At 49.3% G+C, this 27,984-nt stretch overlaps 8 protein-coding genes across 8 annotated transcripts; 3 read left to right on the forward strand and 5 right to left on the reverse strand.

Annotated features, from left to right (window-relative positions):
* The first annotated feature begins 339 nt into the window (after positions 1 to 339).
* Positions 340 to 2,243, forward strand: K444DRAFT_562931 (NADH-ubiquinone oxidoreductase 51 kDa subunit mitochondrial precursor). Its single transcript, XM_024877009.1, has 4 exons — positions 340 to 700; positions 759 to 830; positions 884 to 1,871; positions 1,923 to 2,243. Exons 1-4 carry the CDS (start codon positions 398 to 400, stop codon positions 2,090 to 2,092), a joined length of 1,533 nt encoding a protein of 510 aa, XP_024735850.1. The 5' UTR covers positions 340 to 397; the 3' UTR covers positions 2,093 to 2,243.
* A 458-nt stretch (positions 2,244 to 2,701) lies between these two features.
* Positions 2,702 to 3,842, forward strand: K444DRAFT_419445 (uncharacterized protein). The gene is made up of 5 exons (XM_024872693.1): positions 2,702 to 2,727; positions 2,779 to 2,923; positions 2,986 to 3,102; positions 3,165 to 3,313; positions 3,365 to 3,842. Exons 2-5 carry the CDS (start codon positions 2,884 to 2,886, stop codon positions 3,722 to 3,724), a joined length of 666 nt encoding a protein of 221 aa, XP_024735851.1. The 5' UTR covers positions 2,702 to 2,727; positions 2,779 to 2,883; the 3' UTR covers positions 3,725 to 3,842.
* A 118-nt stretch (positions 3,843 to 3,960) lies between these two features.
* K444DRAFT_630598 (uncharacterized protein) lies at positions 3,961 to 4,712 on the reverse strand (the record flags this gene model as incomplete). The annotated part of the gene is made up of 2 exons (XM_024883239.1): positions 3,961 to 4,177; positions 4,228 to 4,712. The coding sequence occupies 2 exons, from the start codon at positions 4,710 to 4,712 to the stop codon at positions 3,961 to 3,963; spliced, it is 702 nt and encodes a 233-aa protein (XP_024735852.1).
* A 1,402-nt stretch (positions 4,713 to 6,114) lies between these two features.
* K444DRAFT_630599 (P-loop containing nucleoside triphosphate hydrolase protein) lies at positions 6,115 to 10,914 on the reverse strand (the record flags this gene model as incomplete). Its single annotated transcript, XM_024883240.1, has 3 exons — positions 6,115 to 8,256; positions 8,322 to 10,186; positions 10,242 to 10,914. The coding sequence occupies 3 exons, from the start codon at positions 10,912 to 10,914 to the stop codon at positions 6,115 to 6,117; spliced, it is 4,680 nt and encodes a 1,559-aa protein (XP_024735853.1).
* A 765-nt stretch (positions 10,915 to 11,679) lies between these two features.
* On the reverse strand, positions 11,680 to 13,061 carry K444DRAFT_530548 (udp-galactose transporter-like protein; the record flags this gene model as incomplete). The annotated part of the gene is made up of 3 exons (XM_024874911.1): positions 11,680 to 11,958; positions 12,012 to 12,725; positions 12,774 to 13,061. 3 exons carry the CDS (start codon positions 13,059 to 13,061, stop codon positions 11,680 to 11,682), a joined length of 1,281 nt encoding a protein of 426 aa, XP_024735854.1.
* A 1,273-nt stretch (positions 13,062 to 14,334) lies between these two features.
* K444DRAFT_613744 (uncharacterized protein) lies at positions 14,335 to 17,472 on the reverse strand. Its single transcript, XM_024880409.1, has one exon. It carries the CDS (start codon positions 17,030 to 17,032, stop codon positions 14,702 to 14,704), a length of 2,331 nt encoding a protein of 776 aa, XP_024735855.1. The 5' UTR covers positions 17,033 to 17,472; the 3' UTR covers positions 14,335 to 14,701.
* A 1,706-nt stretch (positions 17,473 to 19,178) lies between these two features.
* On the reverse strand, positions 19,179 to 21,433 carry K444DRAFT_419508 (uncharacterized protein). Its single transcript, XM_024872694.1, has 7 exons — positions 21,216 to 21,433; positions 20,862 to 21,168; positions 20,648 to 20,801; positions 20,388 to 20,595; positions 20,102 to 20,335; positions 19,823 to 20,054; positions 19,179 to 19,766 (listed from the first exon to the last, which is right to left on the reverse strand). Exons 1-7 carry the CDS (start codon positions 21,276 to 21,278, stop codon positions 19,414 to 19,416), a joined length of 1,551 nt encoding a protein of 516 aa, XP_024735856.1. The 5' UTR covers positions 21,279 to 21,433; the 3' UTR covers positions 19,179 to 19,413.
* Positions 21,434 to 23,909: 2,476 nt separating this feature from the next.
* Positions 23,910 to 27,720, forward strand: K444DRAFT_419544 (WD40 repeat-like protein). The gene is made up of 3 exons (XM_024872695.1): positions 23,910 to 24,518; positions 24,587 to 27,277; positions 27,329 to 27,720. The coding sequence occupies exons 1-3, from the start codon at positions 24,060 to 24,062 to the stop codon at positions 27,443 to 27,445; spliced, it is 3,267 nt and encodes a 1,088-aa protein (XP_024735857.1). The 5' UTR covers positions 23,910 to 24,059; the 3' UTR covers positions 27,446 to 27,720.
* Positions 27,721 to 27,984: the final 264 nt, after the last annotated feature.

The following is a 27,984-nucleotide window of genomic DNA, read 5'->3' on the forward strand; positions in this document are numbered from 1 at the left end:
GATCGAGGTCAATGAAGGTATGGAGATCTGGTGTTGCAGAAATGAAGTTAGAAATTAGATTGCAGGTATAAATTTTTAGCACACGCGGCTTACTTCTGTAAAGCTTTGATGCCGTAGCCTGCCGGCTTCGGACGAAAAGTTTTGTTCAAGTTGTAGAAAGCATGATTTGTGAAGGTCTCTGAGAATCTCGAGACTCTTTGATGTTGGAGATTTCGCATGGTTGGTCTTCCTCCCCTGCCGTAAAAGCTCTAGAGCGTCGATCAACCAATCAGCGCTCATCTGATCTATGATGACTTGGATTTGGAGTTTAGAGCCTCCTCCCAAATATCTCAATTCCAACTTCAATCCAGCTGCTCCTTCCCCAGTCTCGCTCAATTGAGCACAACCACCTCTCAAAATGCTTTCGCGACACGCGCCATCTCCTAAGGCCGTCTCTACTCTCTCTACGCGGGTGCTGCCTTCGACAGCGCACGTCGCCTCTCGATTCCCTTCTTCCGTTTCCCCATCACAGCAGAGTCGAGGACTTGCCACAGTCCAAGATGCACCCCCTCCGCCGAAACGAACCCACTTTGGTGGATTGAGGGACCAGGACCGTATCTTTCAGAATCTGTATGGACACCATGGAGCAGATTTAAAAAGCGCCAAGAAGTATGGAGACTGGTACAAAACGAAGGAGATCTTGCTCAAAGGGCATGACTGGGTAAGTTAGATCCTGCAAGAGGAATTGGGGGGGAAACAGTTGTTGACAATTGTTTCAGATCATCTCCGAAATCAAAGCTTCAGGTCTGCGAGGTCGTGGTGGCGCTGGGTTTCCGTCCGGCATGAAATGGGTATAAGATCGAGAACCCAGCCAGCTATTGAGTGGTAAGCTAACATATAATAGTCATTCATGAATTTCAAGGATTGGGATAAGGATACAAAGCCAAGGTACTTGGTTGTTAATGCTGATGAGGGTGAGCCTGGAACTTGCAAGGACCGAGAGATTATGCGGAAGGATCCCCACAAGCTCATCGAAGGATGTCTGGTTGCTGGCCGGGCCATGAACTGCACAGCTGCATATATCTACATCCGTGGCGAGTTCTACCACGAAGCCACGATCTTGCAACGAGCAATTCAAGAAGCATATAAGGATGGTCTGATTGGAAAGAATGCGTGTGGAAGTGGCTACGATTTCGACGTTTATCTCCACCGTGGAATGGGCGCCTATGTTTGCGGTGAGGAGACATCACTCATCGAATCTCTCGAGGGAAAGCCTGGCAAGCCTCGTCTAAAGCCCCCCTTCCCTGCTTCCGTCGGTCTTTTCGGATGTCCATCCACAGTGGCAAACGTCGAAACAATTGCAGTTGCACCAACGATTTGCAGAAGAGGAGCAAATTGGTTCTCATCATTCGGTCGTGAGCGAAATTCGGGAACAAAGCTCTTCTGTATTTCTGGTCACGTCAACAACCCATGTACTGTTGAGGAAGAGATGAGCATTCCTCTGAAAGAGCTCATTGAGAAGCACTGTGGTGGCGTTCGAGGAGGGTGGGATAACTTAAAGGCTATCATTCCTGGTGGTTCCTCAACGCCCATCTTGCCCAAGAACGTCTGCGATGACCAGTTGATGGACTTCGACGCCTTGAAGGACAGCCAATCTGGTCTTGGTACTGCGGCTGTCATTGTGATGGACAAGAGCACAGATGTCGTCCGTGCTATCTCAAGATTGAGCCACTTCTACAGACACGAATCCTGTGGGCAGTGCACGCCATGCAGGGAGGGTAGCAAGTGGACGGAGCAGATTATGAAGAGATTTGAGAAGGGTCAAGGAAGAGAGCGAGAGATTGATATGTTGCAGGAGCTCACAAAGCAAGTTGAGGGCCACACCATCTGCGGTACGTAAATCGTAAGGAACTTCCAAGGCATGTACTGATATACTTTAATAGCTCTTGGTGAGGCTTTTGCCTGGCCCATTCAGGGTCTTATTAGACATTTCAGACCAGAATTAGAAGCTCGCATGAAAGATTATGCAGAGAAGAACGGGGGAGCAGCGTTGGCCGGTGGATGGGACCACGATGCGTTAAGACAGGGAAAGTTGATTGCTCCAGGGCAATAGATCTTGGATGGTAGATTGTTTATAGGGAACCGTTCCTGTGTATTTATCGCTATTAAGCATGGATGGCCTTCCGAGTCGAGGCGTTATGCACGCATGATTTTCTTTGTAGCAGACAAATAAATAAATGATGTGACTGAACATCCCTAACCAGCCCTTCTCCCGCTTCGTCGTGAAGTGAAGCGATCAAAAATGTGTGAACTCAATTCGATTTCATGATTCACTTCGCTTTTGACTTGGCCTTAATAGATTGAGGCAATTATTTTCTTTGCTAAGAGTTGATCCAGTCGTAAGCTTACGCAAGTAAGTTTCTTGGATATACACTTGAGTCAAAGTTGTATGTGCCCGGCCCTAACCACTACTGAGGTAACGGTTTAGAAGTGATACTCCGCCACAGATAACGAGCGAGAGCTAGTTTCTGGGTCCTCTTGGATTTCTTTTGCCATTTGGAGTCTTGTTATTATTGTGATCTGGTTCCGTTGGGATTCTTGCACCTGTTTTGGCAGCCCCCCACTGCTGTTAGCGAGGTCGGCTTTATCTTCAAATACTTGGAATCCTCAAGGGTCTCCTCTCTCGTCGATTTTAACCCAACGAGCCTTTAGTCTTCTGCCCTCAAAACTTGGGAGATTAGTTTTGTGGTTGGCATTAATTCGTTTACACTTTCAAGAGCCTCTCACCGACAAACACAGGCTCAAAGCTCGACATCCTCCTCGAGTTCGATGCCAGCAAGGCCTGGCCCCTAGAATCGGACGCCCAATCTGTTCACCCCGGTCCTCTAATCTCCCAAGCTCATCATGAGCTTCAAGCAAGTCGTACGCTTCACAAACGACGCCGGTACGTTCCATTCCCTTCTCCTCACGTGACTACTCCAAATCTCTTATTGACAAGCCCCTCAGCTGCCCTAGAGAAGATCCTCAGACTCTCCCAATCGCTCTCCCAAATCCTCGCCGCCTATTCAACTACAGCCGAAGATGCCAAGACCTGGTTGTTGCTAAGAAGACAGTTTGCTCTCGGTTCGTCCCTTTTCTCAAAATTATTTCCATTTTTCAGCAAGCTGATGGACGTTCGATGTTAGGGAGAAGATATTTCAGGTTCTTCAAATTCCTGGATGCCTTTCCGAAGGCTTTTGATAGCTTTTATACTACGGTTGGAGTGATGGGCGTGTTGGAGGTAGGAAAATGGAGTTGTCTTGGTGCTTATCTGTTTTTAGAGAGTTTGACCATTGTGAGTGTTCTGAGATGATCCTTTGGGGACCGGGTACTGATGGAGGAATAGTTGGACACGATGGGAGTTTGGCCTTCGCCGTGGGCGGAGTCGTGTCTGGTTGAAGGGAACAAGTTTTGGTTTTACTCGCTCGTGTGTTCGATACTTTTGGGTGGGTTGCAACTTTATGCTGAGGGTGGAGAGGTTGAGGGTGGGAGCGCTGAAAAGGGCAAAGGGAAGAGTCAAGGTGTTCAAGCCCAGAAGGAAAAGCTCGGTGGAATCAGGAGAAGGATGGTGGTAGATATCTTTGATCTCTTCCTTCCTGGTTTTGTGACTGGGTGGTTAGTGACGACTCAAGCATTTGTTGGATTTGCTAGTGCCGTGAGCACAATTCTTTCGTCAAAAGATATATGGGATAGATTGCAGAAATAGATATGATATAAGGCATAATGGACCATAACCTTCCAGTATGAGTGAACACCCTCAAGATACAACGAAACAAGACGAGACTACCAGTCCTATAGCAGCCTATCCAAGATGATACTAGCCTTCAAACATCACGGCAGGTTTGAATCTCCTTCCTATCCACTCAACCCTAGGATATCATGACTTCGAACGCTACCTCAAGACCTCAATCACCAAGTCGATATTTGTGTTCTGGGAGAAGCCTAAACAAGATCTTCCACTGGTTCTCTCGGCTCACCAACCTCCACTGTCCTTCCTCTAGCAGAGCCAGCATCAGAGCCGGTAGGTCTACCTGATGGCTGAGCCGAAATGCCTGAATGCGCTGCGATCTTTTCTGCCACCTTGTTGAGCTTGGCCGAGATTGTGACAGTCAAATTGTTCTTGCGGATAAAGGGAATTGCAAGTAGAATATGCAGAATTCTGTTCAAAACGTCAGTTAACCAGTAACGATGGTCAAGTGTCACACTTACATAATGATGTAGCCAAAAACGGCAGCCGCGATCCATATTCCACCCCAACTAACAGCGGTTCCAACAATAAGAGAAATGGTCAGAGCGAGAGTGATCGCAATATCGATGTACCATGCTGCGTTCGACTTTTCGGGCCCTCGAATATCACCCTTCCAAGACCCGTGGCGCAGGTGGATAGTGACTTGGAAAACGTCAGAGATGGCGTGATGGATGATCATGGAGAAATCCAGGATCATGATGAAGGCCAGAACGATGTCCGTGGCGATGAAGGGAGTATTGCCATCGACGATGAAGATGATGAATGCGATGATCCCCATGACCAAGGACGCCAAACGGAGAACGAGAGCTGGTTTGAATGTTGTGGAACATGTTGAGGGTGGTTCGGTGTGTCTTGAATTGATGCTGGATATTGAGAGAAGATGCTCCTCGGGAGAGGACTCTTCGTCTGAGTCTTCGTGAGAGAGGGGAGTATAACGGGGAGACATTTTTAAGAACGATTTGAAGAAATTTTCGATTGGAAGATAGGAGTTTCAAGGAGAGATGCGATTAAGCTTTAGAAAATGTATTTTGCTTGCGCTTGAAGATGGTTTAAAGCAACTGTGAACTGTGGATGTTACCATTCTAAAATCGAAACATGAAGGGGGGTCCCAAACGCGTCTGCCTTGGATCTCACCCGTGATCAGCACGACGTCTGGCTTAAGCATTGCCCGGGAGTGGCTTCGCAGACTCCTGGGGCCACAGATATGCATCTCAGTGGGACATAGCGAGACTCGCAGGGCAAACAATGCTGCCTAGATCTGTTGGACTATGCGAAGGATTTGGGGGAGGGAACTCGCGAGCGGCGCAACTTACTGAGCCACGATTGGAAGCAACCACGCGAAAAAAATATAATGCTTAGAGAGAGGAGGGGAAAAGATCATCTAATACAGGCAATCACTCGTTATTGTCTGAGAGGATGTGGCAGTGAATGCTGAGTATGAAGGACGTTGCGAAGAGCACACGCTAGTCCCAGACGATTTCGATTCCTCGGAACCTTGAGAAATTTCTCTGCATCAACTTTTATATCTGAGTTAATATATTGTACAGGCCCACCTGTCGGCATTTTGCGGTTTCTTTGATGTCTGAGATGACCAGTCGGCGACTGCTTGGTTCAGGAAACACTCCAAAATTTCCCTTAGCGCGAACTTTCAGATTGTCTCAGCAACCAGGAAATTTTTTAGATGAAGGGCAAAATCACCTGAGTGGAAAGACTTTTTGCTACTTCTGTCCTTCTCCCACTTCAGAATTCTCCTTCGAGCAAGAGAGACATCGGGTTGATGAAGCGGCGTCGTCATTCAACTGGTGAGGTTTGTGAAACCTCACGTCGTGGACATCCTTATTCTCATAGAAATAGTATTCTATTAGCGGCAGTCCTCAAGATGAATCCCAAATGATTTCCCATTGCTAATTTTCCTTCTGAAAAAAGAGCACCGGTCTGCTTAGCGCCTTTGTCGAAGAACCTAAACTGCAAGCGTCTGATTAGAGCAATACTGGGAATGTGTCGGGCTCCAACAAGATCACAACATCAGTACAGAACACGGTTGCTAGAAATGAGGGCTTGTAGGCGATGCTCGATTGTATTGCTTTGTTTTCTTCGTGATCCATGAGCACTAGCATATATCCGTAGATTGAGCAATACAAAGTGGTATCATATTTAACGCGAAGTTGCGTCAGCTCCCAAAAGCTCTCCAGAGGCAAAAAGCCCGATCGGTTCTCGAAACCGTGGCAATGCAATTCCAAAAATCAAGCACAGTATACCACCCCCAATGGATTTCAATATTCGTTCTCTTTGCAAGGCAAGACTCATCATACCTCATCTCAACGCCAAACCATGACCCACAAATCCCTTCAATCAACAAAATCAACAAAGCCTTTCAATTCATTGATCAGATCCGAGTCAAAATCGCTAACCCAATCCGGAATAGCAGCCTGAGTACCTAGGGAGATAGGTTCGTCCTTCATGACACGACGGTGCTTCGCTTGCTGGAATTCAGGAGTTGTCGAGCGATCTCGCTTAAGCGAATCCTGCACAATAGGGGTTGACTTCGGTTCATTCTTGAGAGCGTCCTTCGTTGGGGAAGAGATAGTCGGCTTCTTTGGAGTTTCGTTGTAGAAAGCGTCGAAGTCGAAGACGCCATTCGCGAAGCTCGAGTCGACTTTAGAGCTTGGCGCGTCAATCATCGCGGTATCGGCCAGCGCAAGCATTTCGGCTTCTGAGCTCGCGAGAGAGTTGTCTGGAAATGAGGACGGTGCTGTATGCTCCCCCGGGAGATTGAAAGACTCGAATAGATCCGGACTTGGGTTTCGATCCAGCGAGATATGTGCCATCTCAGACGGAGACGGGAATTCGTCGTCATCAGAATCTGGGGATCCGAAGGTGTCCCCGATGTTATCGCCTTTGTGGAGAAACGGGAGATCAGGATCCTTGCCACTGGCGTAGGAGAATGTTGGCTTCTCTTTGGGAAGTCTGATAGGCTTGTCGGATTGAACGCTCATATGAAGGTTGTGCAATTTCCGATAGTCTCGTGGGGCTAACTTTGCGTAAGTGTTCGGTTCGAGATCTTGAGCCAAGTCAACTATCTCAACATCTGCTGAGTCGGACAGTGTCTCATCCTTGAGCTTAAGTTTGAATTTCGAGGCTACTTTCTCTGTCTGCTCTCGGGTTAATGCTGAAATAAACGAGGAGGATTCACTGACCTTGGGTTTTTGAGTTGTACCAGAACCGAAGCCACTGACGTTCCCTCCCGTTTTCTTCTCCTTTCTCGGCTTGTCGAGCCCTTCATGACAACACCTATGTTTGCACTGCTTACCATTCTTGAGAATTTTACCATCCGCGCAGTCGTGGCTGCAGGTCCATTTTCCGTTCGCCATCTGGACTGATGGAACGAAGGTCGCCTGCTTTTGTCCTTTCTTTGACTTTGTAGATTTGGGGATTTCGAGGTCATCAATGTCTTCAAACTCGTCGGAACCATAGCCACGCTCAACTGGCTCAATACTTTCGATGACAGCCAACATATCATCATCCTTCAGATCGTCTCCTCCAAACTCGTCTGCGTCGTCAAGAGGAGCCTTCTTTTCGGTCGTTGACGGTTGGTTATTAGGCTTCAGACGAGTTGCTGGTGCTGGGAAAGCGAACGCAGGAAGGTTGTGCTTGAGCACACAGGATCGAATTGTGCCTACTATCTCCTCACAGGCTACCCAACATTTGATCTCCTCATCGGGGCCTGATAGCTCGACGTGAAATTTGATTTCGCAGCCCTTTTCCAGCTTCATAATGTTGCACCGCCAAAAATGGACAAGCTTGCCGTCAGTTGTCTCAGCCATGAAAGTCAACGAAGGCTTCTTGCCCTTCCAGACCGGAGTCTTGTCGTTTTTGTAGGAGAGTACAACCTTCACACTCAATTTTGGGTTTTGGCCTGGCTTTGAGGGTGCTCTCCCCACAATCTCAGAACTTACGGACAAGTTGGGAAAACCCATCAGGATGTCCTTCGTCTTTCTTCCATATGGAGGATTCTTGCTCAGAATTCGTTCGATAGTTGAAGTATCCTTCTGCATGAGCTTTTCGACGCTGTTGATATCATTGTTTACAAGCTTTCGGACCGCCGCAGGACCGACTTGTGGGATTTGTCTCAATTGAAGATTTGAATTCTCCCAAAACTCGGCAACGAGACTCCGAGCTAGATCGAGGGCGTGTCTGGTAGAAACGGCGTCGCAGTCAAATGCTTTGCAGTCGATGACGCATCGAATCAGACGATGAACACGGTCAAATATGATGCCTTTGTCAGTTAGGAACTGTCGGCGGACCACCGCAAAGTCCTTGTCCGTTGCATGATCAATGCCCCCAAGTTGGGTTTGGATCATCAACGATATCTTGTGCGCGGTAGTGGACACTGTCTCCTTGATTGGATATTTAATAAAAGGAGACTTATTGAATTCTCGCAGAAAGGGTCTCTCTTGTGGCTTCATTCGAAGGTCTTTGAATTCAGCTGCCTGGCAAATAATATGAAGCTTCGATGGTCAGCAAGAAGTCACCTGGATTCAGCAAGGTCACTTACAATCTGCTCAGTTTTTGCCTGTGGTGGTATACTCAAGAGTAACTTCATCGTATCAAACTGTATCATATAGCGAGACATTGCCTCACCATATTCTGAACAGCTGAAGCGCTCCGCATCGGTGACCAGATTAGATTCTTGAAGAAGTTTGAGATCTCGCTCGCAGACCTCTTCCAGTCTCTTGTCAGCATCTCCGTCGGGGTTGGTTCCGTCAATCTTGTAATATTTGGGATTCTGTCTCATTCGTACGTTTAGGAACGTCCCAGAAATCCATTGTTTTGCTCCGTAAAGATTCTTAATAGAGCCAAGACTGATCTCAGAGTTCAAGTGTTCGATCAAGTTGAGATGCAGGGTACTCTCCAAGACATCCTGGCCTGAAATCATTTTCTTGTACTTCTCTGATTTGTCCGATCGCGTCATGATTACTGCAATTGCACTGTCATCGAATTGAGGACGGCCTGCTCTTCCAAGCATCTGCATGACCTCCAAATCGGAATACTCAGCTAGGTGCCCGTCTTGAAATCCAACAGTGCCTTTCAACACCACAAGGTGACAAGGGAGATTGACCCCCATAGCGAGCGTGGAAGTACAGCAGATAAGGCTGATGTCACCCTTGAGGTAGGCGGTCTCGACTGCATGACGGTCTTGAGGGTCAAGGCCAGCGTGGTGGAAGGCAACACCACATCCAACCAGCTGTTGTAACTCCTTGCTGCCAACCCGAATCGTTTGCACAGGTGCTGGCCAAGCTCGATCTACCACCCGTTGTCGTGTCCACCATTCTGCTAACATAGCTGCAGTCCCCTCAACGGATTTTCGTGTAAAGCAGAAGACCATGATTGGCTTCTTGTGAGTATGCTTCTGGACCAACGACGTAAGCTTGCCATCAAGAAGTTTATCAAATGCGAAATCGTTCATCATGCCTTCGTAGCCGTAAACATGTTTCTGCAATTTGACAGGTCTAAAATCTTCTCCAAATGTCTCTCGATGAGCTGGAAGATGTGTGTTGGTGTGGTCCTTGCCGAGCCAGATGGCAATGTCGTGGGAATTTGGTACGGTAGCACTGAGAGCTACAAAGCGGACATCAGCTCCCATCGTCTTCATACGAGAGACAACTGCTTCCAGAGTGGCACCGCGAATGTCCTTCAGGACGTGCACCTCGTCGATCAGAAAGAGCTTCACCAGATGACACAGCTTGTGATGATCTACCCATCTGCGTGTGATGCTATCCCATTTTTCGGGTGTAGTAACAATGATCGAGGCAACCTTCACTCGAGCCATTTCAGCTTGAGTCGTGTCTCCGGTCAGCTCCGCACACTGAAGGTTGAGGTGGCTGAACTTCTTTTGCCAGTCTCTCATACGCTCAGCACATAGAGACTTTGTAGGGGCCTGGTAAACAATCTTGAATGTTCCCGAGCCGTGTCCTTCCACAACTCTACAAATCGCTAGTTCAAGAAGGGCAGTTTTTCCACTGCCAGTGGGAGCTGAAACAACAACATTCTCGTTGGTTCTATAGATAGGTGCAAAGCATTTTGACTGGACCGCGTTGAAGAGCTCATAGGGAAAGACTTGACGGAATCGATCGGGGAGATCGTGTGGAGATATGAGTTGGATCCCGTGTGCCATTGGGGGAGCATGTCCAAGTGCAAGAGTTTGCGGTGTGCCTCTATCAGCAACATGATTCCCTCGTCGGGGAGTCTCAGGGAATGATGGTTTTAGAAAGTGATCTTCAACTTGTGTATATGTGGAGGGAGCAGCCCTACGGTTCGAAGCACGACGAAGGCTGATTCTCTCGGTAGGACTAGAGCCATGAGCAGCTGGAGGCGAGGATACTTCTGATACCTGGGCGGATGGGCTATACACAAATCCACCTAAAACGTTAGCGTTGCTTAAGTTATAAACAGAGGAAAGTAGCCAAAGACTCACTCAAGTTAAATGGTGGAGTAACCTGTTGTCTCTGAGGCTGAAGCCGGTTGATCCCACTTGGGTGGCGGCGATGGAAGAAGTTGGGTGGTGCTGGCTCTGTCTGCAATGGTGGCACCGACTTTTGTATCAACATAGCATTTGCCAGATGGTCTATTGAATCCAGAGACTGAGAATTGGGGTGCCGTTGCGAAAACAAGGTGCTTCTCTGAGGTGCCGTTGGTTCTGACTGCTGCATCATATTTGGCCTCGGTAGTGCTGGGTTCATGGGTGCTCCTTCACGCAAGTTCTGTGTAAACCTAAAGTGGTTATCGGCATTGCTAAGCGTTCTTGGTTCTTGATCGGGCTGATTGTATATATTTCGAGGGGCGAGCGAGACCCTGTTGGAGCCTGTAAAAGGAGGTGGGTGGGTGTGATATGGGCCATCTAACTGAACTCGGTCTGAAGTAGAGAATTTGTAAGGAGATAATGCACAATAAGATGAGGGTAACTGACCAAATTCATTGAAAGAAGTATGTTCTTGTGGTGGCCGCACTGGTCCAGCCCTGTAGCTCCAATCCACAGGTTGTCGCTCCTCGGAAACGTAGGTGAACTCTCCCTCTTGCGCCCTGTTGTTGTTCATTCCAGCAGCATTGTCAACAATGCGTTGGAGATGCGGATCAAGACGTCGATCCATTTTGGGATGTTGAAGTCCAGAGCACGACGACGGCTGACAGCGCAGATTAGGTTGAGGAGGGATGGAAAAAGCAGGAAGGAAAGACACTGGTATGCCGTAGGTCCCTCCAAGAGCAATTCAGTGGTGGCAGAACCTGCCCATGGAATGAAAGCACGAGTGTAGAGGATAGGAGATGGGTTTGGGAAAGCGAATGTAGAAGTAGGAACAATTAAGCGAGGTGCTTTCCGAAAATTCCAGGAGAGGAGGTGTTGTAGAAAAGGTCAACTCCTGGACTAAGGAACGACCACCTGCTTTAATTGCATCCTTATCAAGATATCATCTAGCGATGGCCATTCCTCTTAAACTCGAGACAGCTTGAAGCTGAGACTGTCTCAGCTGTTGAATCTAGGAAGCAGACAGCGGACAGGGCCGAGTTCTTGGTTTGCATGACCTTCAAAATTTCGAAAAATTGGCTTCATATACAGAAAATGAAGAGTCTATAGCCGATACTGTAGAAATGGGTACTACTTTCCTCTATGCATCACGTGGCCGTTAACACGTTCAGCTCATGCAATATCCCCTGTCTACCAGTAGCCAATGCTAACCAAAGGATCTCCGGAATACCAGAGTCTTCAACCATCAACGCCTCATATGCTACCAGCATGGAACATGGACCTTCCCATATTTTGACGACATTTCTCGTTTCATTCCCAAACCATGTGCTTGAGCACCCGTCCTATTGGCTCGTTTTGTATTTGTACAATTCCTAACCCATCATCAGTGTTTTCAGTCGCCTCTCTTTATTTTTCCTCTTGATGAGCCCATCCGTGAATGATGTCTCATGGGCGAGGATGGCCTTGAGGTCGACAATCCAGTATCCCTGAGACCGTCTAACGGATCCAATGTCATCCTGAATCGATCCTCCTCGTATTTGGGCGTCATACCGTTGTCAATCGTCGTCTTCTCGTAACTTGCAATGTTTATTGGAGGGGGTCGATTCCATTTCCGGTCTGGTCCGCTGTACAGGTACGTAGCAAAGATGACAACTGCAGTGCCAACCACAAACTACATTCCGTTAGCAAAAGAGTACGTTTCGAGGTAGAAACGAGGAGACATACGTTCAAGGTAACCTGGAATTCGAAGAACCAAACACTGAAAAGGAAGCTCAGAACGATGCTAATCGACGTAGCAAAATTCTTTGCAATATTGTCGGCGTAATTGATGCACATTGCAACCAACACTCCACCTCCTGCCTGCAAAATGATGGCCGTCCAAACCACTGCATTGTATCCATCGAAGAACCCGTTCTTGGCGATTTCCTCTCCATCCTTCAGAAAGACGCCAAAAATCAGAGCCGGGAACAACGAATAAAACGATAATTGCACGTTTCTCGTCCATACAGTGACGTGCGTATGTGGCTCCTTCAGAACTTTCTCAAAGTATACACCAGTTAGGCCGCTGATGGTTGCGGCAACCAAGACTGCTGCCAGCCCAATCGAGTAGTTCATAACCGGTTGCTTGATCCCCAAATCCTCTTCAATGCCCTCGTATGTAGCAGAACGCTTCGTCAGGCCCTCTGTAAGGTCTGCCAGACCCCTTTTTGTCAACTCCCTCGCCACCTCAGCAGCCCCATTCGTCAATTGTCCTAACTCGTGTAAGGATCGGGGGAAGTAAAATCGAGATTGAGGATCGTCTGCTGAGTATAATGAGGGGTCGTTTGAAGGTAGTTGTACGATAGCAACTCCAAATGTTAATAACAACAACGCAATCCACCTCCTTGACGACAGTGCTCGACCAAGCATTGTAACACTGAAAAGAGCTGTTGTAAGGATCTGGGAACTGTCAGCACACCCGTCGCCATCGTGAACACAAAAACCTACCTTCAGCTGATACAAAATTTGAAAATGCACCGCTGCAAGATTGCTCACGGCAATGTACTGCAGAGAATTCTGAAGAGTATACAGCGTTGCCGGTATAGCGAGCTTCCACCCGTCACCCGAGAAAACAGACATGTATAATTGTTCGAAGAGTACTGTCGCTGGGGTCAAAGGGGGCAGCGTCCGTGAGATGTCGTACATTGCAATCGTCAAGCTGACAGCTAACTTGAGAACTTCGTTGAGAAACACAGCTGTCGAGGTGAAATACCGGTGTCCACCAGCTAGGGGCATTATTCGAGAGTAGTGCATGATCTGCCAGTTTGTCAATTGATGTGCCCATATTCATGTCCTTCTTCCAGCTGTGTGGAACATTGGGTATACTTACGAGTATAAGGGCGGAATTTTGAAATGTGAGCTATTCCAAGTCAGTTAAAGGCAAGCTATAAGAAATTTGGAAACAGCCATACCGTGATCAGAGAAATATGCTTCATAGGCACCCCCATCACGGAGGGTGCTTTCTGCAGTGCGGCCATCGCCAGACCACTGTGTGTCCTCCGGAGGCACTTCCCGCCAAGTTGGAAGGTGCAAATCGCGCGCAAATCAGCAGCAATTGACCCAACAGCTTCTGACAAGCAAGATAATTTAAAATTGACTGTGGTTTGCCCTCTGTGCAGGCCGGCGGTGTGCGGTGTGCGATGTGCGGTGTGCGGAAAGGACTGGAGGAAAAAGTTTGGCGGATGATGAGTTGGATATTCTGGCCGTCTGGTTTTAGAGCAAATCGACCACGGCGACCGCGGCAGTCTGGGGTCGGTGCACCATCAAGGGGGAAGTCGGACGTCCAATCGCTGCAGGAACCTGGCTATGGGTGTGGCTGGTGGAACGCGCGCATCGAGAAAAGGAGAACGGGCCGGACGGGGGCGCTGTGGAGTCGAAATCGAAATTCAATACACTAAGGTTATTGTTCGTTCGTTTCGGCTCTCGTCACTGCAGTTAAGGTTAAGGAGAGGAGAGGAGAGGAGAGGAGATTAATATTTAGTTCAGCAAACTTTCCCCCCAAGTAACGGGCTGGCCGTAGAACAATGATAGGAGAAAACTCTTTTCTCACTGAACAGCGGATGTTTCGATGCCTTCTCCAATGCGAAACCGCGCTCGTGATCCGCTTTCGTGCCCAAGCTCGTAGTTTGATGGTCACATGTGTGCATAACGGCCTGTCCACGTCTCGAGAAAGGTTCTTCCTGCGTGGTCCAATCCCGTGGAGCAGCATGCGAAATCATGACGACGAATCTGACGGGATGGCAGAGATCAGATGGCATAATGGTGATGATGCTCACAAGACAGCTTGTTGTTCCGACTTGGACGGTGGGAGGGCCATGCCGGGTCAGCTGTGGGTGGGATCGAGATGGCTTCCCGGACGCCACACTTTGAGCAGATCTGTGGAGAGGCTTGCCAAGACATGGATCAAAGTAATTGCGTGCCTAAAAGCTTCGTTCTGGGAATCTGGGGCATGGTCCTCACCCAGCTCTCTCTCATTGACTTGAACAGTAACCGTGGATATGAACGCTTTGTGAAATGTTGAGCACCGGGAAATCCTCTCAACCTGTCTTTTTGTGTCTGCCAAAATAATACGTGGAATTCCTTCCCAGACCCAGGCAACTGTGCCTCCGCTCTCCCACGATTTCTTCAGGAGTGGCCACCATCACGCGCGGCCAAATTTTCTGTTCTCAGTGCGTGAGGGAGTAGAGGACGCTCTCCAAGGGCACAGTGTGTATTGTATTATGTGATATAGACAGACTGCCACGGTTTCCCGACACACCAATCCCGCCCAAGACTCCCATCTTCCCTTCCTTATAAATGCCAAAATATGGGTATAAATGCAGATCATTATCGACAAAGGAAACTGGTGTGTAGAATGCTCGCTCAACCCCATTACCTTACAATCCCCAAATAACCTCGCTCTCGTTCTCGTCCAGTAAGAAGTCTTGTGCATTCACAACCTTTGTATCATCCACAAACCGGACCCCAGTTAGTCTCTTCTTCCCTTCCAACTCTTGGTCGATTGCCCTCTCGTCTCTGAAGCCAACTGCCGCACCAACGGCACTGAGTCTCGCTGCCGAAGGAGGCGTCATAGGGGAGAATTTAGACCCTCTGGAATGCGGAGACACAGCAGAGTCTGGCCTCGCGTGGTCTTTTGGAGGAACGGCCCAGGAGGTCCTTGGTGTTGAGTCCTCATCTGAACCAAAGCTCAGAAAGTCACTCAAGTCAGGCGAAGGCTCCGCCGTGTCAATCGCTTGTGATTCGGAGATTGGCGTATCGAGGTACAGAAGCACTTTCTGCTTTTCATTGGTACCTCTATCGCCGCGAATCGTGCTGACGCTCGACGTTGTCGAATAGTGCGAGGTGACTCTTTCTGGGATTCGTGGAGGCGATTTCGCCGTTTCGTGCTCTTCGATTATCTTCTCCCTCATCCTCGCTCTCTTTTGCCTCAAAGCTTCTAATAAGGCTTCTTCTTGCTTTGTGACAGCCATGAATCGGCTGCTGCTTTGCGAGGACCGGCGAAACTCAACAGACGTAGGAGAGTGTGGAGGTGTTGGTTGTTGATGAGACGGTTTCCCAGATGCATTGGACGACCTCTTTTTTGAAGAGCGTCTACCCTTTTCACCTGAGGTTCGAGAATCCTTTCGGTGACGGTCAGACGAGGTGTGCGGTTCTTCACCCTTTGAGGATGACCAGGTTCCATTTATCCGAGTTGCTGGAATTGACGACTCGGGGATAGTGAGGAAAGGGGTTCCTTTTGCAGAACCCTTTTTGTGCCCGTGTTGTCTTGCTGTCAACCCCTCTGGCTGTTGAACTTGATGACGCCTACTTTCCTTGGGCATCTCAGACGACCCGTTGAGCACCCGTAAGGCTTTGTTGTCCTGGGATGGCACGCATGGAGATCTTACTGGCTCGGGTTCTGAATCGTCTTCAGAGTCTGATGACAAGGATAGCACACTTCGCTGCTTGAGATCGGAATTAGACAATACACTGGCACTCGTACGCCGTGATGTTCTTGAGTTTCGGCTGGAGAAGCTTGCCGCACTTGACCCGTCCCATGGTGGAGATATCATGCTCTCTCTAATATTTTTCCAGGAGAACGATTCACTATTGGACGGGCTTAAATATGATTCTCGATTGTTAGGCGATTTCGAATTTGGCGTGACGTGGGAATGCTGATCAGCTCTGGATGTTCTGGAATCGTTGCGGTCGGGAACACTCGACTCTGGAATACGGTCCATACGGGCAGAGCGGGGTGGTATACTCTCATAATGGTCATACAGGTGTTCCAATGTGCCAGAAGTCTGGCGAGACCTTCGATCCTCTGACTGAGTGGAACGAATGCTGTGTTTTTGTGACTGCAACGACTCTTTCGACGATACTTTCGTTAGTTTTCGGCGCCTAGAACTCGATGCCGGCCGACTCTCTTGAGTTTGACGAGAAAGATTTGGTGATAGTGACGATGGCGATTGTGTCAATGACTCGCTGTCTGATTTCTTGCCATTTCTCCGAGATGGGAAGAGCATCGACAGGTCTAAGCGGGCTGGCTTCTTTCGCGAATTCTTCTCGATCGATCCACCCACGTGAAAATCATTCTCGCGGAGTTGGTGTTGTTCTCCCGCGAAATGCTGGTCGAAGGGATCGACAGATTCAACCTGCAGCAGAGGACTTCGTTGGATAACAGGAGGGAAGCCTTTTCTCAATGCCAAGTCCCTGGCAGATGAATTTGACGTCTGCTGAGAAATCGACAGTGGTGATTTCTGGCGATCGTAATATGACCGGAGAGTAGAAGAGGAGCCCTCGTTTCTTAAACGACCACTTATACTCGAATTTGTCGTTGTTCCATCATCAGCATACCGCTGTCCGAGTAAAGTAGAGGATGCCTTCCCGTGCAGAGCTCTGGGAAAGACACCTGACTCGTCGTCCAATTGATCATACTGCGAGCCGTGAACACTCCCGCTTTCGTTCGTAGACTGCGTAGACTGCGTAGACTCCGATATAGAAATGCTCATGCCACTCGACCTGGACCCTGGATACCGCCATGGATGTCCATCTTCCCGAGTTGGCGAATCAATATTGAGGTCGTTTTCCGTTCCCAGGAATCTTTGGGCCTTCGATAGATTGCTGCTTGTGCTAATCGCCGGCGAGCTTGCTGGTGGTACGTTGTTTTTGCTTGATGTGTGTTTTCGGCCCGGTATGGGAAAAAGGAACTTGGAGGTTCTTCCCATGTTGGCGGCTGTTTCCCCGAGCAAGAGGCGGGAACTCTAATTGGCAGCTCTTCGCGCGAATCGACGAGAATCGATTCCTGGCCGCTGCTGGAGGAAATGTGACCTGTTCGGTCAGAGGAGAGACCGATGGTATTCAACTCCGTCAGTGAGACATTATGAGGAAAGGCGACGGATCAGGAAGGGCAGCTGGATCTGCAGCGGGGTCGAGCAGGCAGGTGAGGGTGGGAGTGGGGAGTGGGAGTGGACTGTGGGAGACGAGGTGGTTTCATGCAGACGACACCGTTGCTCGCTGTCGAGTCTGCTCTCTCACGAAGCAACAGCAGCAGACACGACGCACTCAGAAGGCGGGAATCAGAAAAAGAAACTGGCATGGACGGATGCTCGGGCATCTCTCATATACTGGCAGCGAGAGGGATGGCCGTGCTGAAGAGCAATCTGAGTGGGCAATCCGTGGAGCGTCAAGCGTCCACTGACTGGAGCCTCCCCTGTCTGGATCTGCTTGACCTGCCCAGCTCCCGAGCCCCCTGCACAGGTTGCCCTACCGCTTCCCGTTAGAGTCAACCATTGCAGCGCAGCCTGCTCAGGGATCTTGAAGCGGATCAGGGTTGTGCCTGCAAGTCACCGCCCGCGCGAAGTCAGCAATCTGTTTGCGATCCGGAACACAACAGGTCGGGGCAGCCCAGCGGTGCTCGGCAGGCTCGCCGTGGCGTGGTAAGCTGGCGTCTCGAGTATTCTGGAGCTTCCACCGTGTGAGACCGAGAGAGCGCGGTGTCGCGGTCGAGTTTGCAGCCCCTGCGGCCCTTCGGGACAACTCACCTCCTCGGTGCTGCCTCTCGCTCTCGCTTTCCCTTGCTCGCCTGCTCGCCTGCGTGCATGCCCCCCCGCCCCCCCGACTCCCTCGACGATGATCATGATGATGTTGAATTGATGATGTCTTCATACGAGTGCTCAGTGCACTGCCGGCACGGCAGCAGGCTAATTTCAATAGTGCACTAGGTTCTCTCCTGTTCAAATCCCCCCCGGCTCCTGCCATCTCCCGCCAATCTGATCTTCACCACTGCACTGTATCTGGATTTCCCTTCTCGACTCAAGTTTGCTTCCGGCCTGCCCCATCAGGGATGTGAGGTTGCAGCAGATCTCAGCTGCTCGGCGGGCGTGGCACTTTTGGGACGACACTTGAACACTTCGCCTCTCAAACCCCCTCCTTTTCGCCGTTTTCGGGATACCTCCGCTTCCACTGCATGCTAGCCGGCCTCCTGAAAAAGCAACTACTTTGTACTTAGGCCAGATCTGTGTCTGTCCATGCGCAGAAGCGATGGGACTCTTGGAGTCGAATCAAGTCGGGCTGGCGTCCACTGAAGAATCGCTTCCCCATCAAAATCTCCGGTGCATCGCACGAACGCTCTCCATCTTCGTGTCCCTCGTCCTGTCAGTCCCCTCAGTCCCTGACTAGCAAGGATGGTGAACAATCGGTTTCAGTGGTGTGGAAATTAGAGCAGATCGCCATTATTGGATGCCAGACGTTCAGACACCACTGGTGCGAACCTCGAACGGTCGAGCCGCTCCCTGTAAAGCCACTGCCGAAGAATTGATTTATGCTATTGAAAAAGAGGACATGTGAACCGTCTTTAGAAACTTCCTGCGAGGTATCATATTGAATTTCCAGTTTGATTCTGATTCCTTTTCCACGTCGTCAAAGCACAATCGATGAAAAGCATAAAGACGCGGGGACAGCCCACAACCTTCGTGGGCATTGTCTTGTTTTGGAGGCTTGTATACTTGCTGCTCGAGTCATGTCCCCCACATAATTTGGGAGTTGCCGATTCAGGCTGGCGTTTGACGATGCCAGATCAATGCCAAGAGATACTCAGCCACGAGGAAGTGCGGGTTTTGTATAGATTGATTTGTTGAGCTAAAGTATTTGGCAAGGTTCAAGGCTACAGCTATCTGTGGTTTTTGGCTTCAACTTTTTGGAGCATCTGGCAATGTATGTTTCAAGCGGCGAATGCGGCAAGTGTAACTAACCTCTTCAGTAAACCGCAGCCATATTTCATACCTCCATTTTTCAGAAACACGAGTCACCATAAAATATTAAGTGAATTGGAGCACCCCCAGGTCATTCTTCCGTGCCGTCAATTCGGCGAATCCATGGGCTGATGACAGCAGGGTTGCGACGCTTAGGAGGAATCCCGCCGATATCTAAATCTGCAACACGTTTCTTGTTGAATGAGCCACGACTGACGGCAGGTGTCATAGTCTGGGCTGCCTGAGGAGACCCTGCGGGGCTGAAGGTTCGTGAGCGGCTGTAAGACTTAGACTGGGGACTTGATGTGTCCTGGGTACTGCTAGCATCCGCAAGAAGAAGTCGTCGAGTAGCCTGGCTAAGTCCCTGGGATTCGGCAAGGTTTGGAGTTGTCAAAGTTGGATTCTGGCTGCCCGATTGACCACCCAAAGTACCGTTGAATTGAGCAGTAGGTGGTGTTTCTGGCACGGCAAACTATGGGGCTTGTGTCAGAACGAATTGATTGTATAGCAATAGGAAAGCGACCTACATGGTGGCTGATCTTCTGTTGTGGGCGGAAGTAGTTGCTGCGAATCGTCTTTTCATCCGCCGCGAGAGTATAGAATGCAACTGAGGCTTTATCGTTGAGGAGGCCCAGTTCAATCTTAATGTAACCTCCATGCTCCAGCTCTTCCAAGAATGCTTCAATCACTCCTAGATTTTCAGGGATACCTTGCAAATGTTAGAATCAGTATTCCAACAAAGCACCAGCATAGTTAGATGCTTACTGGCATATTCTTTGAGGCGCTTAATATGGGCGGAAGGTCCGTGTTCAAGTAGATAATGTAAAACTCGTCTCTTGACGCATAAGTGCTGCATTTCCTGGTACAATTCGTGCTCCTTGGGGCCGTTGTCTGGATGTAGAAGACACAGGTAACACACGACGTTTACCGGGTGACTACCATCAAGGTATCCATAGCACTGAGCATGATGGGAGCTTCCACACTTCAAGCAGTGAACCTGCGACGATTAGTCAAGCAAATCAAAGTTTCAATAGATAGCCTTACCAAGTCACCGGAATCGCCCTCTGCACCGCAGTCACAATCAACATCTCCCGATGTACTGGTGCAGCCTTGGCTGTCGAAGAGATCAATGACGCTTTGGGTATAAGGGGGATATCTGAGTCTGGGCTGCGCATGCCCGGTACGACGTCTCTTCGCGGAGCTACGGGTAGCGGAGAAGGACCGGTTATACAAAGGTCGGGTGTCTTGTGTATCTGTATTTGGTTGCCTGAATGCACCCTTCGACAATTAGCTGTTAGCGACAGTCCTTCTTGGGAGGAATGGATCTTACCATTCCACCAATCTGTCTCATGGCATCTGGCTGTGTTTGTCCTCCAAGCTCCGAAGATACAGACTGCTGTCGGCCGCGCATAACTGGCGTCTGAGGATTGCATATAGAACGAGTGATCCGGGTTGGTCTCGAATCGCCGTTGTCAACAGGCTGACTGGTCTGGGTTGGCTGCTGGACTGCTCCTGATAGATGCCAGCCAACTGAAACTCTTCGCATCGTGAGCCACCAGTTTCGTCTTGGACGGAGATCTTCATGCGTACCTGTGATATCCAGTGTTCATCACACGATTCTCACTAAAATGGCCCAAATTGATGAGGCGTGAAGCGTGTTCATCGCCTTGGTGAAAACGAGGTGCCTGATAGTCGGGTGGGGTGCCATCGTTGTAGTCCATTGCCATGATCATTCGAAAGGAAGCTTTGGGACCAACATAGATTAGTGGGGAAAAGCGGCCAACATTCCATGCAGGGAACTTACTCGGCAGAGGGTAGTCCTGGAGTTCACCATGCTTCGAGCTATTCCAGAGGTAACTGGCTACGTTGTTCAGTAGCTTGCGTGCCCCGTTCTTGACGTTAAGAAGCACAACAGGTTGTGGTGTGCTTGATCTCATGTCTCCTGTCTCGGAATAGATCTGTGAAACAACGTTGCCGCTGTCATAGGAGAATTTGACAGTGTAAGACTCGATGAGATTTGCCTCAGTAATCGGACCATCATCCATGCGAGCAATGGAGAGGTTGAGTTTGCGCAGGTAGCCTTTCCCAAGCGCATCTTGAGCTCCAGACTCCTAGTGTTACAATTAGCAAGTATCGGAGGGGATGTGAGCAGACATACGAGACAGTCGAGAAATTTGTCCAGACCCGGGGTTTTGCCACGCTTTGGGAAGTGCCACATCATGAGGTTGTCCGTCGCTTCATAACTGGGTCTGTCCTTGCCTTCAACGCCTTCAACGAACGAATCATAGGTAATGCTTGGATCAGCAGGATCCCAGGCATAGTTCTGCCAATCGTGTTCGGGGAAAACGCGTCTGAAGGCACAAAGTAAGCATAGAATTTCTCCCAGATTCGACAGGAGAAGGAGCCAAACCGAATGAAGATGATTTCAAGCATCTGGGAGGTGGAAAGTTAGCTTTTTTAAGCCTGTTCCGAAAGGGAACGCCTTACAGTTGCAGTGATAACAGTCTTGACTATCTCAAGACTGTGCTCATCAGTGAGTACAACCTCGGAACTGGGTGGGTGAATATGCCTGGGAGGAGCCTGGACTAGATGGGTCGGAGGTTGAGAGGGCTTTGGGCGACTGGCCTTCTTTGCCTTTCCCTTTTTTCCCTTTTGAGCCATCGTGAGGCGTTGAGAGGCTCAGTGGAGTTGGCCTGCTGCGGGCTAGACTGCAGAGAAGGGTGTTGCGTTGAGGGCGTCAGGAAACTCGAACCACCAGGCACATTGATGAAATGATGGGATGAAGAGGGGAGGTGATGAGATGGGATTGGAGATGGAGGAAAGGAATTGCATCGCTTGTTAGCGCTTTCCCTTTCCGGAGGCACACCCCCTGGCTTGGAAAGAGTGACCTTGTCGACTCCAGTCCTGTGACCAGTAATGAAATTGCGTTCAGTGAGCGGAGTCCTTGTTGTAATACCGAGCATGGGAATAGAGGGAATTGCATCTTTGGCACTGCATTGTCGACATGTTGCTGCTTGTGAAGCAAGTTTGGGTAAATAGCACCGAACGACGAAGTCTGCTGGAGGGAAACGCTGGTCTTCACCCTCCGCCTTCCTTGCAGATCCACTCCCCAACTCCAGGAAAACTTCAATGTACCATAACATTTCGTACATTGAAGTGACGAGCAACAAAATAACAATTTCAACACAGTATTCACCTCCAACTTCCAGGATCAAGAGGTTGACTCGGAGGTTCACTCACATTTGAGGACAATTCCAATGTCCCAGAAACTCGAGGGACATTGAGGCTACATGCAGGAAGAAAAAAACTTAAAACTTCTTCTCCTACAATTCCCTCCCGTCAGGCAGGACAGGATATTGGCCTCCAACTAGCCTTTCTTATTTCGAGATTTTGACAATAAATCCATTAAAGGGAGTGAATGCGGGCTCTTCTGCTGAATTTAATCGTTCCAAGTACGCTTTTTGAGGGTAATGTCATGACTTTTGATTTCCGCTATCTACTCAGAGACAGCGTAGGCTTTAGATCATGCCAGGGGAGTGCTGATGGCACATAGCTCAGCATAGAGGGGAACACTTGAGTATATCTTATGGCCAACTTGAATGGGCTGGATGGGCATAACCTTAAGAAGGCTATACGGACACCGGCACATGAAAACGATTGCCTACAAGTGAGAGTTTGGGAGGATACAAATTCTCTCCAGCTCGGAATGAGGGTGTTTAAGAAATAGCACCCCTGGAAGAAACGTCTCTCCTGCATTTTCACATTGACAAGCCAAGGCTAGATGCGGAAGACGGTCAACAGGAATCAGTGGGACTCGGAAATTATATGGTTCGGGATCAGTATCCGTTGTAGAGTGTACCATCTCGGAGTTTGCGTGGGACCGCGGATGTCAAGGAATGTCTGTTTAATCCCCCAACAATACGATCAGCAACGGACGGAGATGTTGATGATCTAATTGTTGACAGGCGGTGCATGCTAATACCAATCAAAAGACGGAACACTTACTGGAAAGGCGAAAGGCCCTCAACATTGTCTCAAAACTTGCCATACAATCTCAGGTCCTCTGGAGGCAACTTAGCGATTGTTCAAGATGGGTTGTGCCACCCTCAAGTATCAAGAAGGGTAACGTGCAGAAATGATGTGGAGCAATAGATTTTCGTGCGCGGGAAGAAGATTGACCAAATAGAAGCGGTTTGAACTGGTGACAATAGTGAAGTAGAGACAGATGGCAACGCCGGCCTGCCAAAGTTACGAAGGAAAGAAGTACTTCGTCAAAAAGGCAAGTGTGTTCGGCCTAGCCCGGCAATACTCTGTCAGAGTGATGGCTTATGGCGGGGTTATTCGGGTGGAAAATCCACGGAGGGGGAATCAAAAATCTCTTTCTGGCAGGGACGAACAATCTTTGACATTAGGGATGATATGGATCTACAAGCCATAGGGATTTGGGGAAGCAATACAAAATTTCGAAATCATGAAGCTCGAGGAATTGTGGCAATAAGGAGCTTTTCCGAGGTAAGATCCTTTCCGCTTGGCTGTGAGTGGCAGGGTCCGGCTCGCCGCTCTGTCAGACTGTGGCTTGGCGAACTTCCCCCAACCTCAACTTCAACTCCGCCTTCAACACGGGCGCTGGACCTTACGCCTAACGACTTCTCGACCATCCTTTCTGTTGCGCCTGCTATTCTGCCGCTTCTCCTCACGTGAATCTTTTGATCCTCGAGAGACCAGGAAAATTTCTTCTTGCTTCGAGTTCTGGCATTCCAACCTGCATCTATCGGATCAACTCGTCAACTTGCCCACCCCACCCCGCTCTGAACATCCACGAAAACCTGGGGACATTTTGCTATGGTGCTCTTAGCAGACTCATAAGATATTGGTGGAAGTGAGCAGCGAAGGGCTTAGAACGCGTCCGTGGTCTCGTGTCAAGGACGCGTCGGAGGGGCTGGGCTGAAGTCCCGGTTACTTTTCAACGAACACCGAGGGGCGTAACATCGCAATCTTCACCATGGACCCGCCGGCTCGACCTAATATCAAGCGGAGACCAGGTGTAATTCCAAGTGCAAATTCTGGTTCAGCTCACAATTTCACGCCTGACGGTTCACCGAATCCTTTTACCTCGAACTCCAAGTCAATGCAGGGGGAGACCGAGATGCAACCTCGCTCCAGGAACCAAACCGTGTCGATAGAGTGGATCGAAGGTGATGACCCAAGTCCTCGACGCACTTCGAGACTACAAATAGAGCTTGCGGAATGCATCGAAACGAAAACCGTCACGACTACCACGACAACCAAACGATCATATCCTCCTCTGCTGATCAAGGAGCAGTTGCTGGACAAATTAGACACGAAGGAATATCCATTAGCTTTGAAAGCCATTCCTGACGGGGTCACCAACTTCTCTTACAATATCAACGACGAGCTAGAAGACATCTATGAGGATAATGATCATGTTCCGCTTTCAGAGGTCTGTTCTCATACCTGTGGAGTGGCGGGATGTTTTTAATTGAGTTAAACTGATCTTTAATTATATAGGGTGCGCGGCCGAGCTCCCAAACTCATACCGACAATCACCATAATGTTAACAACGGGCGAATGGCTCTACAGAGCGGGAAGGCCTACAAGGCACCCGCAGGGGGGAAAGCAGACTTCCAGCGCGCAGAAAGCGTTTCCAAGAAATTAGCGGCAATCAACCAAAGACGGTCAGCAAGAGGCGCGCCGGAAGCATGGCCAGGATCTCCCAAATCCACAGATTCGATATTCCGCAAGTCTAGGAAACACATCCCGCTGAAGACCAAAGATGAAGACCTAGAGATGCAGAAGGATTTATTACGACGCCGAAACCTCGGATTGGGTATGCTTATGTCTGAAGATCCCACATTCCCCGCGACTCCTGATATGTCCGAACATGATTCATCCACTACTGGACGGACTCGACCAGCTTCCTCGTTCTTCGAAAGCACATATACGCCACGCTCGGGACTGAGTCAAAACGATTCCTTTGAAGATGTACCAAGCCCACAAGATACCTCGAGTACGGAGTCTTTCGCTAACGCTGTCGCTACACCTCCTATCGCGGAGTCCGATTTGGAGCCTTTCGAAGAAGCCAACTCAACTTTCGCACAAGCTCCTGGTCAACGGCCAAGTATCAACACGGCTGCTGCACAAAATGCTAGTTTACCAAGTCCAGGCCTATCGCCAACTTTTGCCTCTGCAGAGCTTCGGCAAGGAGAGTTCCCACATGCCACCGAAGAAGACGAGCTTGTCGCGGGTAGCCCTGCGACCCAGTCAGGCGACAGTCAAGAAACTATCGACAGTGAAGATATTGAACAGTTGGATTCGCAGGCTTTGCATGCATTCCAAACAGAAGTTGGACAGCCCAGAAACGGTGTTCCGTCTATTGTGGACACGCGTTTTATGATCGAGACCTTCGCTGCGATGCCCAACGATATGAAGACATTCATGATGTGTCACTTCCTTAAGCGATGTTCCAGAAAGACTCTTCATGTCATAGCAGACGTGGTCAATCCTGCTTTGAAGTGCGATTTTCTGGATCAGCTACCCATGGAATTGAGTCTCCACATTCTCAGCTTTCTAAACCATGTTGATCTCTGCCAAGCTGCACAAGTCTCGAAGCAATGGAGGAACATTGTGGATTCGAACGAGACAGGCTGGAAGGAATTGTTTGATAACGATGGGTTTGTTCTCCCCACCGGAGAATTGGAGAAAGCCATCCAACAGGGCTGGGGCTGGCAGGATCCTTATGGCCCGGATGGATGTGAGCAAGACTTGAGTGTCCAACGAGGATTCCTTTCATCCTCTGAGGGAGATATGGCAAATACCAAAGTCGACGTTGGACCTTCCAGGAAGGGGCGCTCGGCCGCAAAGAGAAAGCGAGCTCCTGGAGGTTTAGGGTCAGACAGATCAAAGCGGAGAGCTACTGGTCATGAATTTGCGGACAAGGCCCAAGGCATGGTTGCAAGATACCCTCACACAGCCAGATTCCACAAGTCGGAGGGTCCACTTAGTGCTGCCAACGCTGCTGCCATCGCTGTTCCTGATCCAGAATTGGGTTTGCCTGGCCTGCGGAAACTACATCTCTTCAAGTCTCTCTATCGTCGCCATCACATGCTCCAGCATAGCTGGATGAGTGGGAAAGTGGCACCACATCACTTTGCCTTCCAGGCTCACCCTTCACATGTCATTACATGTCTTCAGTTCGATGATGACAAGATCTTGACTGGTTCGGACGACACTCTTATCCATGTATATGACACCAAGACAGGAGTCCTACGAAAGAAGCTTGAGGGACATGAAGGTGGTGTTTGGGCTTTACAATATGAAGGAAATGTCTTAGTCTCTGGATCCACCGACCGTTCTGTCCGAGTATGGGACATTGAGAAGGGTCTATGCACCCAGGTATTCCATGGGCATACATCTACCGTCCGATGCCTGCAAATCCTTATGCCCGAGATGACTGGAGTCACTGAGAAGGGCAAGCCGATCATGGTTCCCGAGAAGCCATTGATCATTACCGGGTCCAGGGATTCTCAACTCCGAGTTTGGAGACTGCCTGAACAAGGCTCTAAGCGTTACATTCAGACAGGACCTCCAGCAAATGACGCCGATTGCCCATACTTTGTACGCGTGCTGACTGGCCATCTCCACTCTGTGCGTGCGATTGCTGCGCATCAAGATACACTGGTCAGTGGTAGTTACGACAATACCGTTAGAGTCTGGAAGATATCGACAGGAGAGACAATATGGCGTCTCCAAGGACATGCCATGAAGGTTTACAGCGTCGTTTTGGACCACAAGCGCAATCGGTGTATCAGTGGATCGATGGACAACTTCGTCAAGATCTGGTCCCTTGAAACAGGTGCTTGTCTATTCACTCTTGAGGGACATACCTCTTTAGTTGGCTTGCTTGACTTACGTGATGAGCGCCTTGTTTCAGCTGCTGCAGATTCTACTCTCAGAATTTGGGACCCAGAAAACGGCCAGTGCAAAAGCACTCTTAGTGCTCATACCGGTGCCATTACCTGCTTTCAACATGATGGCCAAAAGGTTATCTCCGGATCAGACAGGACGTTGAAGTTATGGAACATCAAGACAGGCGAATGCACGAAGGATCTCTTGACTAACCTCAGCGGAGTTTGGCAAGTTAAATTCGACGAGCGGAGATGTGTTGCTGCTGTGCAACGTAACAATCTTACATATGTAGAGGTAAGTTTAGTTATACAAGTATCGTTAAAGTACCCACTAACATTCTCCTAGGTTCTCGACTTTGGTGCTTCGAGAGACGGCATTCCAGCCTCACAACGTGGCACTCGAAACCTCCTACGATTTGATGAAGACCAAGTTATTGCCGAAGAAGAAGACGAAGACCAATGAACGATGACGTAACACTAATGAAGGATCTGCGAGAGGCGCATGGTGGAATACATAACTCTTTATTGTAATTTGGCACTGGCGTCTCGGTGCTACCTAAACGGTAGTTGCATGCATAGCGAAGATTTTTTTATGGGGATATTGTTTGTGTAAACACGAAATTATGTGAATGGAGTTGGAGGATGCTAAGTATCACTGCATTGCGTTGCATTACTACCTGCTCCGCACTTACAATGTGGCAGCAAGAATCAGCGATGTGTTTTTTACATCATTGGTGCTGATATTGGTATTCTAGATTACAATACACAGCAGTCACATCATCCCTCTTATCACCCCTGTGTGACTGCCTCTCGCCGCATATAACGAAACACATACTTCCTCCACCTCTCATCCTCTCCTCCCTCATTCCTCACCTCCCCAGCAAAATCGTCTAACTCCACGTCCAACTGTCCAACCTCCCCAAACCCCCCTTTCTGGAATGCAGTCCATCCCTTATCGGAAGAATAAACCCAGCAACACACCCCTTCCGCATCAGCAATGCC

The sequence above is a fragment of the Hyaloscypha bicolor genome (genome assembly GCF_002865645.1).
Source record: "Hyaloscypha bicolor E unplaced genomic scaffold K444scaffold_87, whole genome shotgun sequence".
In the NCBI taxonomy this organism is placed as follows: Eukaryota; Fungi; Ascomycota; class Leotiomycetes; order Helotiales; family Hyaloscyphaceae; genus Hyaloscypha; species Hyaloscypha bicolor.

Bases quoted from the DNA above. Each gene is read 5' to 3' on its own strand.
- K444DRAFT_419544 (XM_024872695.1), top strand. From the start codon at position 24,060: ATGGACCCGCCGGCTCGACCTAATATCAAGCGGAGACCAGGTGTAATT. The intron at 24,519-24,586 runs GTCTGTTCTCAT...TTAATTATATAG, and splicing joins ATCATGTTCCGCTTTCAGAG to GGTGCGCGGCCGAGCTCCCA. The intron at 27,278-27,328 runs GTAAGTTTAGTT...ACATTCTCCTAG, and splicing joins ACAATCTTACATATGTAGAG to GTTCTCGACTTTGGTGCTTC.
- K444DRAFT_419445 (XM_024872693.1), top strand. From the start codon at position 2,884: ATGAGCTTCAAGCAAGTCGTACGCTTCACAAACGACGCCG. The intron at 2,924-2,985 runs GTACGTTCCATT...CAAGCCCCTCAG, and splicing joins ACGCTTCACAAACGACGCCG to CTGCCCTAGAGAAGATCCTC. The intron at 3,314-3,364 runs GTGAGTGTTCTG...ATGGAGGAATAG, and splicing joins TTTTAGAGAGTTTGACCATT to TTGGACACGATGGGAGTTTG.
- K444DRAFT_562931 (XM_024877009.1), top strand. From the start codon at position 398: ATGCTTTCGCGACACGCGCCATCTCCTAAGGCCGTCTCTACTCTCTCT. The intron at 701-758 runs GTAAGTTAGATC...CAATTGTTTCAG, and splicing joins TGCTCAAAGGGCATGACTGG to ATCATCTCCGAAATCAAAGC. The intron at 831-883 runs GTATAAGATCGA...AACATATAATAG, and splicing joins TTCCGTCCGGCATGAAATGG to TCATTCATGAATTTCAAGGA.
- K444DRAFT_613744 (XM_024880409.1), bottom strand. From the start codon at position 17,032: ATGGGAAGAACCTCCAAGTTCCTTTTTCCCATACCGGGCCGAAAACAC.
- K444DRAFT_419508 (XM_024872694.1), bottom strand. From the start codon at position 21,278: ATGATGTGGCACTTCCCAAAGCGTGGCAAAACCCCGGGTCTGGACAAA. The intron at 21,169-21,215 runs GTATGTCTGCTC...TTGTAACACTAG, and splicing joins ACAAATTTCTCGACTGTCTC to GAGTCTGGAGCTCAAGATGC. The intron at 20,336-20,387 runs GTAAGATCCATT...TAATTGTCGAAG, and splicing joins TGAGACAGATTGGTGGAATG to GGTGCATTCAGGCAACCAAA.